General features: G+C 40.0%; 2 protein-coding genes across 2 annotated transcripts; both read right to left on the bottom strand.

Moving 5' to 3' along the window:
• Positions 1-8,026: 8,026 nt before the first annotated feature.
• On the bottom strand, positions 8,027-9,298 carry LOC103957707 (endochitinase EP3-like). Its single transcript, XM_009369901.3, has 2 exons — positions 8,989-9,298; positions 8,027-8,554 (listed from the first exon to the last, which is right to left on the bottom strand). Exons 1-2 carry the CDS (start codon positions 9,281-9,283, stop codon positions 8,148-8,150), a joined length of 702 nt encoding a protein of 233 aa, XP_009368176.1. The 5' UTR covers positions 9,284-9,298; the 3' UTR covers positions 8,027-8,147.
• A 6,257-nt stretch (positions 9,299-15,555) lies between these two features.
• Positions 15,556-16,929, bottom strand: LOC103957750 (endochitinase EP3-like). The gene is made up of 2 exons (XM_009369953.2): positions 16,518-16,929; positions 15,556-16,083 (listed from the first exon to the last, which is right to left on the bottom strand). Exons 1-2 carry the CDS (start codon positions 16,927-16,929, stop codon positions 15,677-15,679), a joined length of 819 nt encoding a protein of 272 aa, XP_009368228.2. The 3' UTR covers positions 15,556-15,676.
• Between the last annotated feature and the right edge of the window lie 324 nt (positions 16,930-17,253).

Below are 17,253 nucleotides of genomic sequence, written 5' to 3'. Positions count from 1 at the left end.
ACACATCCTAAACGTTCCTGATCATAGGATTGTCAATTGGGCATTGACAGTCCGTTAAGATCAATACGTGCTATGTCTTCTCTCAGGGAGAGTGACTAGTCTCGAGTCATTGGTGTGTGTGACATCAAGACAAGTACGTAGGTGCTCAATAGAGAATGAGTTCACTGAACACGATCAACGAAGAGTTCTCATATTCATGTCACATGAGAACTCATGGTTGGGATAATGCAAATTAGTCTTTTGACCTGAGGCATCACAGTTGTCTTGTGGTTAGGTCCTTAATCTTTGATTATGTCAAAGTCACTCCATCAGGAGGGTGTCCATGGCATCGTTGGGGTTAAGCCACTTAGTCATGGAGGCAAGTGAATGCGCAACAAGGGATCTCTAACCTTCAAACTGTTTGAAGGAGAATACTCTATGATATGATTAAGAATCTTTGGCCAAAGTATGAATGAGATTTAGGAATGTGTTCCAAATCACATTCAAGGTAATCATATAAGCACAAGACTCACATTGGATAGTAGACATGAATAAACTATCAAACCAAACAATGTGGTCAAGAGTATTGTATTAGAGAAAGACCGTATTGCATTTGTAATCCTAAAACTGAATAGGTTCTCCACCTCTTCTGATTAGCTTGGGTAACCATGACATGCTGCTAGGCGTTAACCATGGTTTGTGGAAGCCCTAAAAGTGTATTATCACTAACGGGAGAATTGAAAGTAAGTTTCAATTCACAATCAATTAGAAAGAGTTTTAATCGCCCACTGCCTCGCTAAAAGGAACCTAATGGATCGTTCACCGAGTAAGGTAGAGTTTGAAGAAACAACGGAGATGAGTAAGAATAATTAAATGGCTTAATTATTTATCTAAGGCTAGGATTAATTAATATGTTAATTAATCAAACGAATAAGTTCGTTAAAGACCTCGGGTTAGTTTTGGGCCGCAAGGCCCAATGGGATTTGAATGTCAAGCCCATTAACTCAAGTTGTATGACAACCTGAATAAACAAAGGGCTTGAAAGCCCAATAAACCCTATAGGCTTGCCATGTTAGAAGAATAGGGCTTTTGGTCCATTAGGTCACTTATTTGAAGGGACTATATAAAGGACTTTATAGCCTAAAATTTACATATGGTAATTTTTGGGGAAAGGATGAGAACACAAGCTCTCCTTTCTCTCTAAAATTTAGGCCACCTTGGAGGGATCATCTAGCAATCAAACTCCTCCAAGGTCACTCATTTCTTCTTCATTATGCCTTGGTGATGAATCATTGGAGGTTTTCAATTTTGGGAACTTGGAGAAACTTTTTCATCTATCCAAATCCATGGATCTAAGATGCAAGGAATGAAGGCCCTCTCTTTGGGTGATTAGCCTTTGCTTATGCAAAGAGGAATCTACAAAGGTATTGATTTCTCAACTCACTTTGTTTTGAGTTGAGTCTTGGTTCACCTATCTACTAGGCTTTGAATTTCATGGGTAAATGTTTTGTTTTAAGTGCATACAAGCATGATTCCGCCTTTAATTGTTAATTGCATGCTATTGATGTTGTTTAAATGAACATGTTTTTCACAAATCTTCCTTCAGTAGGTACTTGAAAATTCCTCCCACGTGCCTTTATAATCCTCATCTGATGCATTTTATAATCCCTCAACATATTTTGTGATTCATTCCTTATTAACTTGACCTCAATCCCTGAAACTTGGAAATCCCTCACCCGAAACATAAAGGTAAAGTTTTTCATCTTGAAAGAACACATTAAAAATCCTACAGAAGATGAAGGTTTGGGGTCCTTGGGGAGAAAAACACATTTAGATATATAGAAAGTATGAAATGTTTAATCTTCATTGGTATTCTTCTCAAGCAGTGATATTAGATAAGATGCTTTAGTTCTCAATGATTACTTCGCCTCCAGCAACCTTTATGTTGTGAGTTCTTTTGTATCCCTAGTGGATTTATGTCTAAAACAAGTTGTGAGGTATCATCGGCAATAGTCAAATGAACTACGAAGAGGAAATGATGGACTGCCTCAATATCACTTTTGAGGACAGTTTGGACCTGGAGGAAAGGTTCGAAAACACTATACATCTCGTTGGAAGGCTTATTGCGGATCACGAACCTTCTCAGAAGGTGGTGAAGGAGATTCTCCGGTCAGCATGGAACAAGATAAGGGTTGTACAAGTACAGCACGCCAAAGCGAACGTTTGTGCCATCACAGTCGAGGAAGAAGCAGTAGCAAGGAAAATACAGGAGGGGAACCCAGGGTTTATCAGAGACTATACTTTCTCTATCAAACTATGGCCAAAATACCATTCCCTGGATGATATTGAGCCGGATCGAGCCATCTATTGGATCCAGGCTCACGGCATACCCAGAAACTATTGTACACTGACAAATGCACGGAGCCTAGGATAAACAATTGGGGCCGTTTTAGAGGTCGAGGATCCTACTGAGGTTGGATTCCATGGTTTCTTGCGGATACGGGTAGATTTCGAAGCTTTGAGGCCATTGATGACATGCTTTATGGTGCCATACTAGAAAATGGTTTCATACACTATTCGCCTGAAATAAAAAGGTATTTGGACACTCAAGTTACCGATGTTGGAGGCTCGGACACTCAAGTGGATGTTCACAGCCGGCACCACCCACTTCCTTTGGTGATTCCAAATACTGTGAATCTCTAAGGGCGGAGCTATTGTCGAGACCAAGCTTTTTCATATTCCCAGCGAGACAGACCACACCAGCGAACGGAGCAAACGAGCTACACTGGCGGCAAAAGTGGGAAGGTACCGAAGGCTTTTACGGCCTGCTGAACGATGATAGGAATATTCAGGTGACTTATCTGATGGCAAAACGGAAGGACAAAATCCATGCGGTACACCCTGACATCTCTGAAATCTCTGAAGAGCCTGCACACATGGTCTCCCAAGACAAAACCAATAGGCTGAGTCATGGTACTGATAAAACCCCCATCACACGATTCTAGAGACGGCCAGATTACGATCACATGTGGCATCCAGACAGCTATGAGACATAATTCACTAATGGAACACTTACAATTGTAGTCAATGGGCTCTCCTTGAATAAGGGCTCTCCTTGAATAAGGATTGGTGTGATCCAAATCGAGTTCCTCCTTGGGCTTTGCAAAATGTGGGTGGACTATTGCAGGCCTCTAAGGAAGTTAGGGCAAGCCCAACAAATTTCAAATTGAAGGATTGCTTCTCACCCAACACGGATATCAGAAAGGTTAGCCTTGTTGCGGCAGCCCAATACATTAAGGAAGCTAATGGTATAGATGAGGTGGCACTCCCATCACCACCACATAAACGGGCGAAGATTACACTTAACCCTCACCGCAGGAGACCACTACACCTTGCTAAAGTAAAAAGAAACCCTAAAGCCAACAGTCGAGGTTGTGGCCACTGAGGCTATTAGAGAACAGAAGGAAGACTAATCGAAGATGAGAGGACATGAAACAGACTATGTGATGTGGTTACTAGCCCATCGAAGGAGCTGGCGGAAGCAAAGAAGTACGGAATGATCGGAAGAAAGAGGGGCACTATATACCCCAGATCGGTGGCGGCTGAAGGCTCTCAACCTCGTCGAAAACCATGAAAACATTGTTGTGGAACTGTGAATGGCTTGCAAACCTTCGGACAGTTCAGGCATTGAAAAAGATAATCCAACAGCAAGACCCCAACTTGGTTTTCCTCTGCGAAACCAAGATGAAATGTTCTGAGTTACAATTATCGAAGGTTAAGCTAGGGTTTGACAAAGTGTGTGGGGTGAGTTCCATCGGTCAATCAGGGGAACTTTGTTATTGTGGAACAAAGAGGTCAACTTACGGGTGCTATCATAATCGATACGATACATTGACGCTGAAATTGGGGCTATTGGAGAGCCAGATCATTGGAGATTCATCGGGTTTTATGGGCACCCCATAACTGAGGAGCGACACCGGTCCTGGAATCTTTTAAGGCAATTGGCGTCCTCAAGTTCGTTACCATGGTAAATTAGAGATGATTTCAACAAACCACTCCACACTCATGAGAAGGAGGGAGGCCCGGTGAAACCGATACACCAAATTATTTCCTTTAGGGAAGCTATCTGCGATAGCCACTTACATGATTTAGGGTTCCTGGGTACGCCATTCACATGGTTCACGACTAGGTCAGGAGGCATAAAGGAGAGACTTGATCGGGTATTAACAACAGAAACATGGAGAGAAAAATTCAATGACGCTACGGTAACCCACCTAAACTCAACAAAGTCTGACCATGTACTTATACTACTTTCTGTGGGTGAATCACATGCTCGTAGGAGGGGCGCTCGACGGGCGTTCCGCTTCAAAGGGATGTTTGGGGTCAGTAGGCGAATGGAGTTCCTATGTACCAGCTGGTTCATAAAATCAAGGCAACAAGGATTGCCTCACTAAAATGGCAACGAGCTATATTTCGAGGAAGAAATGAGGAAATGAAAATGATTGGGGAAAAGCTAAGGGTTATCCTTGCCATGCCTATCACGGAGGAAGCCATTGCAGATAGGGTCTCACTTATGCAACGGTATGATCAATTGTTCGGGCAGGAAGAAACATATTAGCGTCAAAGGTCTAGGGTTTTATGGACATAGGACGGTGATCGCAACACAAGGTTCTTCCATCAAATGACCAAAAACCGAAGGGCAAAGAATACCATTTGGCTATTGAAAAATGGGCAGGGGAATTGGATAAACGATGACCACGGGATTGAGAATATTATACTTCAATACTTTGACGGAATTTTTCAGTCATCAAATGCCAAGAATTTGAATGGGGTCCTTGATTCAATTGAGGCACGAGTGACGCCAAAGATAAATAGGCAGTTGGAAATGGAATATTTCGATGAGAGATTCGGATGGCAGTTTTCCAGATGCAGCCATCAAAGGCTCTGAGCCCTGATAGAATGACGCCCTTATTTTTCCAGAAATATTGCGTAATCGTGGGGAAGGACATTACCACTAACATCCAATCTTTTTTTACCTCAGGAAAAATTCTAAAGCAGGTGAACTTCACTCATGTCATTCTCATACCAAAACAGAAACGGCCCGAGAATGTAACCCAATTGAGACCCATTAGCTTATGCAATGTGATCTTCAGAATAGCCTCCAAGGTTTTAGCAAACAGGCTCAAATCACTTCTACCTCAGATTATATCAACAACCCAGAGTGCGTTTATCCTGGGAAGAAGTATCTCAGGCAATACCATAATTGCTTCTGAGATTGCAAACTACTTGTTTCGCAGAAGAAGGGGAAAGTTAGGGTTCATATCTCTGAAACTTGACATTAGTAAGGCCTATGACAGGATAGAATGGAAGTATTTACGAGGTATAATGACAAAGTTGGGTTTCTCACAACAATGGATTAGGTTAATCATGGAATGCGTATCAACAGTTTCTTACTCGATCATTGTTAACGGACAACCAAAAAGCTCTTTACACCCCAAACGGGGGCTGAAACTGGGGGATCCTCTATCACCATATCTATTTCTACTCTGCGCCGAAGGGCTGTCAACACTGATTGCAAAAGAGGAGAAGTTGGGGTTAATTAAAGGCATCTCGATTGGGCACCATGTCCCATCGGTTTATCACTTACTATTAGCAGATGATAGCCTTCTATTCTGCAGGGCCAAAGAGAAGAACTATGGACAAATCAAGGATGTACTGGGCAAATGATAAACCTGAGTAAAAGTGAAGTGTGTTTCAGCCGTAACGTCAAGAGACCTAATCAGGTGAGATTGGCCAATTTATTGGGTGTTCAACGGGTTGATAAACATAAGAAGTATCTCGAGATGTCGACTTGGGTCGGTCATAACCGGAGGATGTGTTTTGACTATATAAGGGACAAGGTTTCAAAAAGATCACATGGATGGCAGGGTAAACTTCTTAGTGCCTCGGGCAAGGAGGTATTAATAAAAGCAGTGGCGTAAGCAATTCCACCCTACACTATGAGCTATTTCTTGCTCCCACGATATTTCTGGGATGACATAAATCGCATGTTTACAACCTTTTGGTGGGGTAGGAACGAATGACAATGAAAGATCCACTGGTGCTCATGGGAGAAACTCTGCCAGGCCAAAACTGAGGGGGGACTTGGATTTCGAAACTTATATGCATTCAATTTGAGAATGCTAGCAAAGTAGGGGTGGAAGTTGATCTCTAAACCCCAATTTACGATGGCTAGAATCCTGAAAGCTAAATATATGGGTCATTTCTAGAAGCAATTGTCAAGCCTAATGCATCTTATGCCTGGAGGAGCATTTGTAGTGCATGGAAAATCATTGAGATGGGTATGCCTTGGCCATCACAATTCTGGCTTCATTTCCCAAAGCCAACGTATTGTAGCTTAGAACGAGTGAATGAGCTCATTATAAATCAGAAGTGGAATGGGGACTTGACTTGCTGAAGACGCTCTTTATGGAGGACGAGGAAAATCAGATTCGCTCAATTTCACTCAGCATTCGGGGTCTCAATGGGCAAACTGATGTTGCATTATGAGAAAAATGGAAGATTCACATTTCAGAGAACATATCACGTGGCACAAAGTTGGGTTTATCCATAAATGGAGGGGCTTCTTCCTCTAATGCAAAGGAAAATACGAAGTTATGGAACAAGATCTGGGGAGCAACCATACCACCGAGGGTAAAGGTTTGTGTCTGGAAATTAGCTAACAATTTGATCCCTACCAAAGCTAATCTAGCTAAGCGTTATATTACTAATGAGGACTCATGTGTTGTATGCCATACCCATAGAGAAACAGTTATGCACCTAATAAGACATTGTCCTTATGCTAAATGCACTTGGTTGGCATCAAACTTGGGAATAATTTTGAGTGATACTCGGGACATCTCTCTCCTTGATTGGGTTTTTGAAATTGCCGAGAAACTCCCATGTGATCGATTTGATATGTTCCTAATGTTATGTTCAGCCTTATGGGAAGTTAGAAATGCTAAGCTATGGGAAGAATGGTGGGACACTCTGGATGTTTGTGTGACCAGATCAATACAACGTTGGCAAGAATTTGTTCACTCAAATCGCATGGAGAGCAATGATGGGGGGCCCAAGCCGACCTCTATTCCAAGATGGATTGCACTTCCGCCAGGACATTTTAAATTAAATGTCGATGGCGCTTGGAACGAGGTACAAAAGGTTGTTGGTTTTGGAGCCTGCTTTAAGGGACGACGCAGGGAATTTCTTGGCTGCATGGTGTGGCAGTTTTCAGGACTGTTTTTCCCCTCTATAGGTAGAGGCTGTTACTGTAAGGGCGAGCTTGGTTTGGGCAAGAGAAAAGGGTTTCCAAAACTTTCAATGTGAGAGCGACTCGCTTCAAATTGTTCAAGTGTCCACACCGACTTATTTGACATTGGACAAGTTATGGATCATATAAAGGAGCTACTATCAACAATCACTAGAGCTATTTTAACCCACACCTGCCGCAAAGCAAACAACGCAGCACAGAGACTCGCTCGCTGGGGCCTTTCGATAAGCAACGCCCATGATTAGGATAACCAACTCCCAACCTTAATCTCAGATTTAATTATTGAAGAGAGTATGATGCCTTAAATGGCCTTGTAGCAAACCATGTAATGACTCTTATCAATCTTGGAAAAGAAAAAAAAAGCACACATTAAAAGCGTTAGATGTTGGAGTTTCTTGTGCAAAAATAAAGAATTGAACATGCAAAGATTTTTGTTTTTTGTTTTTTGCATGTCTATTATTACCCCCATTTGGTTGTGGCATTATTCTCCCTTGCACATTATTTTCACGAATGAGCTGTTGAAATTTAACTAAATCTTATTTAATTAAATCTCCAGCTTTCATTAGTATCTTTTGTTTCCTAGGAGAGCAAAGCTCCTTGGTTGCGCTCATCAAGTTCATCAGTGCAAAGCACATTTGGTTAACCGGTCCAGGCCGTCTCAAGAAAGATAATTTTTGTTCGTTAATTAGTGGTCTTTGCATTAAAAAAAACAAATCAAATCAAATGAGTGCTCATCTATAAATTATAATCCTGTTTTTCATTTATTCACGTCGTCCATAAATTTTTATTTGACAAAAAGAAAACAAGAATGAAAGGAGAAAAATGATCCTAGGATCCTAGTTAAGCTAGTATATAGTAACTAGCAGGTGAGATTGTCACCAGGAGCAACACCAAGTTGGTTACAATATTCTGTGTAATACTCAACACGCTTCTGAACTGTAGCAGGATTTCCACCATCGCATTCAAGCGCACCATTGATGGCTCGAATGGTTGCACCGAAACCTTCGCCGATGACCGGCCTAACGTTGTTCATCCAGTACCACAGCGCCGTTTTGAAAGCAATGACAGGGTCGTTGGCCACGGTTTCAGGAGAGTTTAGTCCATCAAACCCAATGCTCTCTCCGGCCGGACCGTAGTTGAAATTCCATGATAGTTGGATAGGTCCACGCCCATAGTACCCTTTGTTTGGGTTGCATGGATATTGTGTGTTGTTCTCATCACAGTAGTCTTTTGAGGCTCCATCTATCTCTTCTATGTAGCAAAAATCTGCACAATCATACATTATCTTGCTTTCAATTATTCAGCATTGATTATTGAGTTCAATTATTTGCCAGCTGTTCTTTCTGGGTGCATATATAAAAGGAGCAAATAAACGGTATTATTAACTATCATGAGCCTTAAAACGCTAATTAGTTAAGTTGCTGCGTTAATCACGCATTTGACCCACTCTACAATATTTTTTCATGATTCAAATCGTTTATTTTTAAATCTTCTTTCACAAATCAACTAGCCTCTAGCTTTCCGATCTGGACGACTCTTAGCAGTGACGATCTTTATTAATCATATTGCTAGCTAATTATGTCTTTTAGAGTGGCTAGATCTACTTTCATACATGAAATATATATAACGGTTCTGCTGATAAGCATACATATGTAGATTTGCATGTGTAAACAATAAAGTGGGGGAGAAATATAACTTACGTCCAGTCTCGTGGGTGACATGGGCAAAGAAAGCAGCAATCTCACGCTTAGAGTCGTCAACGGAACCAATCCTACCGAACTGAGTATAGGAATTGAGAGCTTCAAGGAAGGTAGCTCGGGAGTAAAAGTTCTTGCCGGCACAACTTGCGTCCGCCTGATCAATTATCCCGTTGAAGAATTCGGGCGTTACAATATCCGCCACCACCACATCGTTGGTACTCTGAGCGTCTGCATAGCCGGACAGGACTCCGGTGGCTACAATAAAAAGGGTTAATATTATGCTTCTGGCCGCCATTTGATTGATTTCTGAAGCTGTGATTGAGTGATGAAGAAGAAGGGGGAGTTAGATATTTATAGTGAGAATGGAGCAAGCAAATAGCTTTATGGCATTAATTAATGGGTGGGACGGTGAGAGAGATGGGTCGTTAAAGTTTGAAATATTCAACTAGTGCGCATGAAAGTGGAGGACTTGAACCACGCGGGTACAAGGCCCTATTGGCATATCGATCTAATAAAATAAGTACGTGTAATTTTATTTTCAATTTTGGAGAATTTTTTTGTTGTGTCCGAAACACATGTAGTGATACATTTATATATGAGTTGAGGGTAATTTTTTTATTAAATAATTAATTTTTTAACATAAGTATTTCATCATTTGTATATTAAATGTAGTATACCACTGCTAATTCTAAAAGTATTAAAAAATCTCTCGTATATTCTATTTTATTGATACGAAAAACATCATATAATGGTGTACTCTTTATGTCATGGAAGTGAAGTTTCTAGAGCATAAATGTTGTGCGTGGAATTGGTCCGAGGGTGGACTTTTGACCTGTGAATGGTAGGAAAATAGGACTATTGACCCTCCCCTCTGACTTTTGAATTGCTAATACACAAAATTCAAATACAATAACGATAACGTGTGGAACTCTGCAACTCAACTCAGAGATTGACATAAAACAAGGTCAACATTGTGGCCTCCTTTGCAAATTGCAGCTCAACATCAAAGGAAAGTCATCATCTCTTATTCCTTCCACCAAATTCACCAAATTAATCAATCCAGACCTTTGAAATTTAATCAAACAGCTAAAAACATGAGAATTTTTTAAGAGTTATGATAATTTTAGCCGTTGAATCAAATTTCAAGAGCTGGATTAATTGATTGGATGAATTTGATGAAAAGAATCCAGAAAGGATCCATTTCCTCTCATATATAACAATTAGAAAAGTACTATGTAGATAGTAACATAAATGAAACATTAGGCCAGGCTTGGGCGGTGGTGGTTAGGTATTCTCACATTTCTTTCGGGTTGAGCATCTAGAAAGATCAATATTTGACAAGACATACGAAAGGTATAAAATCCTTTCTGAAATGCCATCGTCTCACATCCTATAATATGACTAACTTGTTAAACTACATAGTCAATGAGCGAAATTACATATGGGTGTGAATAATGTATTATAACTATGCATATGTTATGTTGTTGACTCTAAAAATAAAACAGCCTATATAGCGTGCAGGCCGAAGTAATTAAAGAACTAATTACGTTTTTTGGCGATTGCTTGTTGATGAAAGTGTGCCAACTTGCTACCGAGCTCGGTCGAGCAATATGAGTGTGGTGTTGTGGTGAATCGCGATGTTGACTCCTGAATTGAGTAACTTCAGTCGAGAAATGAACACTCTTGGCCTTTGGTTCTATGACCTGAAGATAATGTTGTGCAAATTCTATGAAGTTATTGATCTTTTGCACCGAGTTTGGCAACCTCAACTATATTGGTGAGAATATAGGTCTGCCAAACTAGTATCAAATTGTAGTGGCAAAGATACTCAAAGGAAATGAGTGTCTTTATTGTAAACGTGGTCGGCCGTCTGAATGCTAAACTTTAAAAGTAATTGAGAATATCCAATCATAAAACACTCCACTTCACTGGAGTGATGAAAGAACCTCTTTCGATCAAAGACTCTTCGCTGAGGGAAACTTAGGATAGTTAATCAGTCGAACTTGAGAAACTCGTTGTCTAACCAGGCTGTCGAGACTTGTTAAGCCAAACTAATTCTTCAACTCTAACGTTGTCTAACTAGGCTGTCAGACTTCTTAAGCCAAACTAATTCTTAAATAAATAAATAAATACTGGGTCTAAAATTTTCTGGTAATTTAAAATTCTCGCATTCAAACATAGGGTAAATGTATACATTTCAGAATCCGAACATAAGCCCCAGTTTGGCCCTTTCGATTTTCACGTATTTTATATGTACGTGTATAGTGGATAACTCATATTTATTTAGGCTATGTTTTGTGAATAATCTTTATGTCTCAAAGTATTAAGGCCAAGTTAGTAAGGAATAGATGACAAAAAGTTAGGATAGATTATGAATGCATTATATGAGCATTACAAAGGTATGTAAGAAAGATTTGTAAATGACACATTGTTGAGAATGAGTCTCACATTGATAGGATGATGGACCTTGCATAGGCTTATAAGAGGTTGGGTTACTCACCATATTACCAATTGGTTTTATGGTGAAACCTCAACTTTCTTCATGGTATCAAAGACAAGTTGTCTCACGTGTGAAGCCAAATGGCCACACGCGCTCCACGTCACCCAATTTGTGTTGTCCACGTGTTAGGCTTGAAAATTGTCCACACGTGAGGAGGCGTGTTGAGAATGAGTCTTACATTGATAGGAGGAGAGACCTTGCATGGGCTTATAAGAGGTTAGACTTCTCCCCATATTTGCCAGTTGATTTTATGGTGAAACCTCAATTTTCTTCACACACTTCAAGTAGAGACTTGAAAATTCCTCTCATGTGCCTTTATAATCCTCATCTTATGCATTTTCTAATCCTTTAGCATATTTTGTGATTCGTTCCTTATTAACTTGGCCTTGATCCCTGAAACTTGGAAATCCTTCACCCAAAACATAAAAGTAAAGTTTTTCATCTTGAAAGAACACATTAAAAACCTCTGATGTTGGAGGTTTTTGTGCAAAAATAAAAAATTGAACATGCAAAGATTTTTTTGTTTTTTAGCATGTATATTATTCACCCAAAACGTAAAGGTAAAGTTTTTTGAAATTATTATTGCAATTTTTTGATAATTTTTTAAAGTATTTAAGAAGTTGTGGACTCCTTTTTTAAGTGATAATCATCGTTTTTATTCAAAATATTTATCTAATTATCTCTTTTCTATATTTTTCCTGCAGAATTTTTTTTCTCTCCTAAAATTAAAATATAATCTTCTCTTCAAGATCAGAAAGATGTTTATAATATTTTTAAATTATTATGTATGTTGCAGTCCTATTAGATTAGGAATGTGATTGTGTAAATCCTAGTGTATCTATGAATATCTCTTATATTCTTATTAGGATTTGATTACCTATTAAGAGTTGTAATCCTAAAATGATAAGGATTTTACCTATTCTACTACTATAAATAAAGGCACAATGGGGCGAAATAGAACACACCTCACAATTACACATCTCTCTCTTCTCTCTATGTGCCGCACCTCTCTCTCTATGGCCTCCATAATTGTTCAGTAAATTATGCCTACAACACGTTATCATCACGCTCTTGACGTTGAGTTAAAGAGAGTTTGATCTTCAATTAGGGGAGTATTATTATGATTAATTTATTATTTTGAATTGATCTACATGTTATTGATTCAATTTAATTTTTCTGTGTTGAACATGATACAATGCATTGGAGATGCAATTCCAGCTTTTTGAGAAGGATCTTCTACAAATTTAAAGGTTTTTGTTGTTTTCTGCCAATCAGGTACGCTTAAAATAAAGAAAGATATTTGAAACGACCATGAAGCATGAAAACATTCACTATGATGCATGAACCCCCTACATTTATATTTACCTTCTGATACACACACACGTGTTTCATGCATTACACAATTTTTGCTATGTGAAATTTGTGAGTCAAAGAATCAAAAGAAGTTAGAAGTAATTAGGGTTTTTCAAACCCTAAGATTGTCGAATTTTTTATTTTTTTATTTTTTTGGAAAATACTTCGACTGAGCCACGGCCTAGGGTTTTTGAATGTTGCTGGGCCCATAGCCCTAAATAGCAGCATACCAGCATTTGTTTGCTGGGCTTTCCCCTGCTCCAGCCCGCACCAGACCAAGCCAGCATGAGCTAGGCTTGTCCAGCGCCTTCAACCCATCAGCCAGTCATTGACTGGGCTCAATTGGCCTGCGGTCCAAAGCCAGGCTTGTCTATTAAAGCCAGCAAAGCTGGGCTCCCTCGCACCTCGTCCCAAAGCTAGCAGATTAACGTCAAGAGACCTGATCAGGTGAGATTGGCCAATTTATTGGGTGTTCAACGGGTTGATAAACATGAGAAGTATCTCGAGATGCCGACTTGGGTCGGTCATCCCGGAGGATGTGTTTTGACTATATAAGGGACAAGGTTTCAAAAAGATCGCATGGATGGCAGGGTAAACTTCTTAGTGCCTCGGGTAAGGAGGTATTAATAAAAGCAGTGGCGTAAGCAATTCCAACCTACACTATGAGCTATTTCTTGCTCCCACGATATTTCTGGGATGACATAAATCGCATGTTTACAACCTTTTGGTGGGGTGGGAACGAATAACAATGAAAGATCCACTGGTGCTCATGGGAGAAACTCTGCCAGGCCAAAACTGAGGGGGGACTTGGATTTCGAAACGTATATGCATTCAATTTGAGAATGCTAGCAAAGTAGGGGTGGAAGTTGATCTCTAAACCCCAATTTACGATGGCTAGAATCCTGAAAGCTAAATATATGGGTCATTTCTAGAAGCAACTGTCAAGCCTAATGCATCTTATGCCTGGAGGAGCATTTGTAGTGCATGGAAAATCATTGAGATGGGTATGCCTTGGCCATCACAGTTCTGGCTTCTCTTCCCAAAGCCAACGTATTGTAGCTTAGAACGAGTGAATGAGCTCATTATAAATCAGAAGTGGAATGGGGACATGACTTGCTGAAGACGCTCTTTATGGAGGATGAGGAAAATCAGATTCGCTCAATTTCACTCAGCATTCAGGGTCTCAATGGACAAACTGATGTGGCATTATGAGAAAAATGGAAGATTCACATTTCGGAGAACATATCACGTGGCACAAAGTTGGGTTTATCCATAAAATGGAGGGGCTTCTTCCTCTAATGCAAAGGAAAATACGAAGTTATGGAACAAGATCTGGGGAGCAACCATACCACCGACGGTAAAGGTTTGTGTCTGGAAATTAGCTAACAACTTGATCCCTACCAAAGCTAATCTAGCTAAGCGTTATATTACTAATGAGGACTCATGTGTTGTATGCCATACCCATAGAGAAACAGTTATGCACCTAATAAGACATTGTCCTATGCTAAATGCACTTGGTTGGCATCAAACTTGGGAATAATTTTGAGTGATACTCGGGACATCTCTTTCCTTGATTGGGTTTTTGAAATTGCCGAGAAGCTCCCATGTGATCGATTTGATATGTTCCTAATGTTATGTTCAGCCTTATGGGAAGTTAGAAATGCTAAGCTATGGGAAGAATGGTGGGACACTCTGGATGTTTGTCTGACCAGATCAATACAACGTTGGCAAGAATTTGTTCACTCAAATCGCACGGAGAGCAATGATGGGGGGCCCAAGCCGACCTCTATTCCAAGATGGATTGCACTTCCGCCAGGACATTTTAAATTAAATGTCGATGGCGCTTGGAACGAGGTGCAAAAGGTTGTTGGTTTTGGAGCTGCTTTAAGGGACGACGCAGGGAATTTCTTGGCTGCATGGTGTGGCAGTTTTCAGGACTGTTTTTCCCCTTTATAGGTAGAGGCTGTTACTGTAAGGGCGAGCTTGGTTTGGGCAAGAGATAAGGGTTTCCAAAACTTTCAATGTGAGAGCGACTCGCTTCAAATTGTTCAAGTGTCCACACCGACTTATTTGACATTGGACAAGTTATGGATCATATAAAGGAGCTACTATCAACAATCACTAGAGCTATTTTAACCCGCACCTGCCGCAAAGCAAACAACGCAGCACAGAGACTCGCTCGCTGGGGCCTTTTGATGAGCAACGCCCGTGATTAGGATAACCAACTCCCAACCTTAATCTCAGATTTAATTATTGAAGAGAGTATGATGCCTTAAATGGCCTTGTAGCAAACCATGTAATGACTCTTATCAATCTTGGAAAAGAAAAAAAAAAGAACACATTAAAAGCGTTAGATGTTGGAGTTTCTTGTGCAAAAATAAAGAATTGAACATGCAAAGATTTTTGTTTTTTGTTTTTTGGATGTCTATTATTACCCCCATTTGGTTGTGGCATTATTCTCCCTTGCACATTATTTTCACGAATGAGCTGTTGAAATTTAACTAAATCTTATTTAATTAAATCTCCAGCTTTCATTAGTATCTTTTGTTTCCTAGGAGAGCAAAGCTCCTTGGTTGCGCTCATCAAGTTCATCAGTGCAAAGCACATTTGGTTAACCGGTCCAGGCCGTCTCAAGAAAGATAATTTTTGTTCGTTAATTAGTGGTCTTTGCATAAAAAAAAATAAAAAAATCAAATCAAATGAGAGCTCATCTATAAATTATAATCCTGTTTTTCATTTATTCACGTCGTCCATAAATTTTTATTTGACAAGAAGAAAACAAGAATGAAAGGAGAAAAATGATCCTAGGATCCTAGTTAAGCTAGTATATAGTAACTAGCAGGTGAGATTGTCACCAGGAGCAACACCAAGTTGGTTACAATATTCTTTGTAATACTCAACACGTCTCTGAACCGTAGCAGGATTTCCACCATCGCATTCAAGCGCACCATTGATGGCTCGAATGGTTGCACCGAAACCTTCAGCGATGACCGGCCTAACGTTGTTCATCCAGTACCACAGCGCCGTTTTAAAAGCAATGACAGGGTCGTTGGCCACGGTTTCAGGAGAGTTTAGTCCATCAAACCCAATGCTCTCTCCGGCCGGACCGTAGTTGAAATTCCATGATAGTTGGATAGGTCCACGCCCATAGTACCCTTTGTTTGGGTTGCATGGATATTGTGTGTTGTTCTCATCACAGTAGTCTTTTGAGGCTCCATCTATCTCTTCTATGTAGCAAAAATCTGCACAATCATACATTATCTTGCTTTCAATTATTCAGCATTGATTATTGAGTTCAATTATTTGCCAGCTTTTCTTTCTGTGTGCATACATAAAAGGAGCAAATGAACGGTATTATTAACTATCATGAGCCTTAAAGCGCTAATTAGTTAAGTTGCTGCGTTACTCACGCATTTGACCCACTGTACAATATTTTTTCATGATTCAAATCGTTTATTTTTAAATCTTCTTTCACAAATCAACTAGCCTCTAGCTTTCCGATCTGGACGATTCTTAGCAGTGACGATCTTTATTAATCATACTGCTAGCTAATTATGTATTTTAGAGTGGTTAGATCTACTTTCATACATGAAATATATATAACGGTTCTGCTGATAAGCATACATATGTAGATTTGCATGTGTAAACAATAAAGTGGGGGAGAAATATAACTTACGTCCAGTCTCGTGGGTGACATGGGCAAAGAAAGCAGCAATCTCACGCTTAGAGTCGTCAACGGAACCAATCCTACCGAACTGATTATAGGAATTGAGAGCTTCAAGGAAGGTAGCTCGGGAGTAAAAGTTCTTGCCGGCACAACTTGCGTCCGCCTGATCAATTATCCCGTTGAAGAATTCGGGCGTTACAATATCCGCCACCACCACATCGTTGGTACTCGGTGTTTGAGCCGGCGTCTTGCAAGGCCCTGACTGGCAGCCTTTGCCGCAGTAGGCATCGTCTGTGCCACAGTAGCCGTATTGGCTACAGCACAGGTCTGCGGCACAGCCACAGTTCTGAGCGTCTGCATAGCCGGACAGGACTCCGGTGGCTACAATAAAAAGGGTTAATATTATGCTTCTGGCCGCCATTTGATTATTTCTGAAGCTGTGATTGATTGATGAAGAAGAAGGGGGAGTTAGATATTTATAGTGAGAATGGAGCAAGCAAATAGCTTTATGGCATTAATTAATGGGTGGGACGGTGAGAGAGATGGGTCGTTAAAGTTTGAAATATTCAACTAGTGCGCATGAAAGTGGAGGACTTATTGGCATATCGTTCTAATAAAATAAGTACGTGTAATTTTATTTTCAATTTTGGCGAATTTTTTTATTGTGTCCGAAACACATATAGTGGTACATTTATATATGAGTTGAGGGTAATTTTTTTTTATTAAATAGTTAATATTTTAACAC

This window comes from the organism of the source record quoted next, unplaced genomic scaffold (assembly GCF_019419815.1).
Source record: "Pyrus x bretschneideri cultivar Hongxiangsu unplaced genomic scaffold, Pyrus_bretschneideri_v1 Contig14, whole genome shotgun sequence".
Taxonomy (NCBI): Eukaryota; Viridiplantae; Streptophyta; class Magnoliopsida; order Rosales; family Rosaceae; genus Pyrus; species Pyrus x bretschneideri.
Note: the sequence above shows the minus strand (reverse complement) of the source record. Positions and strands in the feature narration are given on the sequence as shown.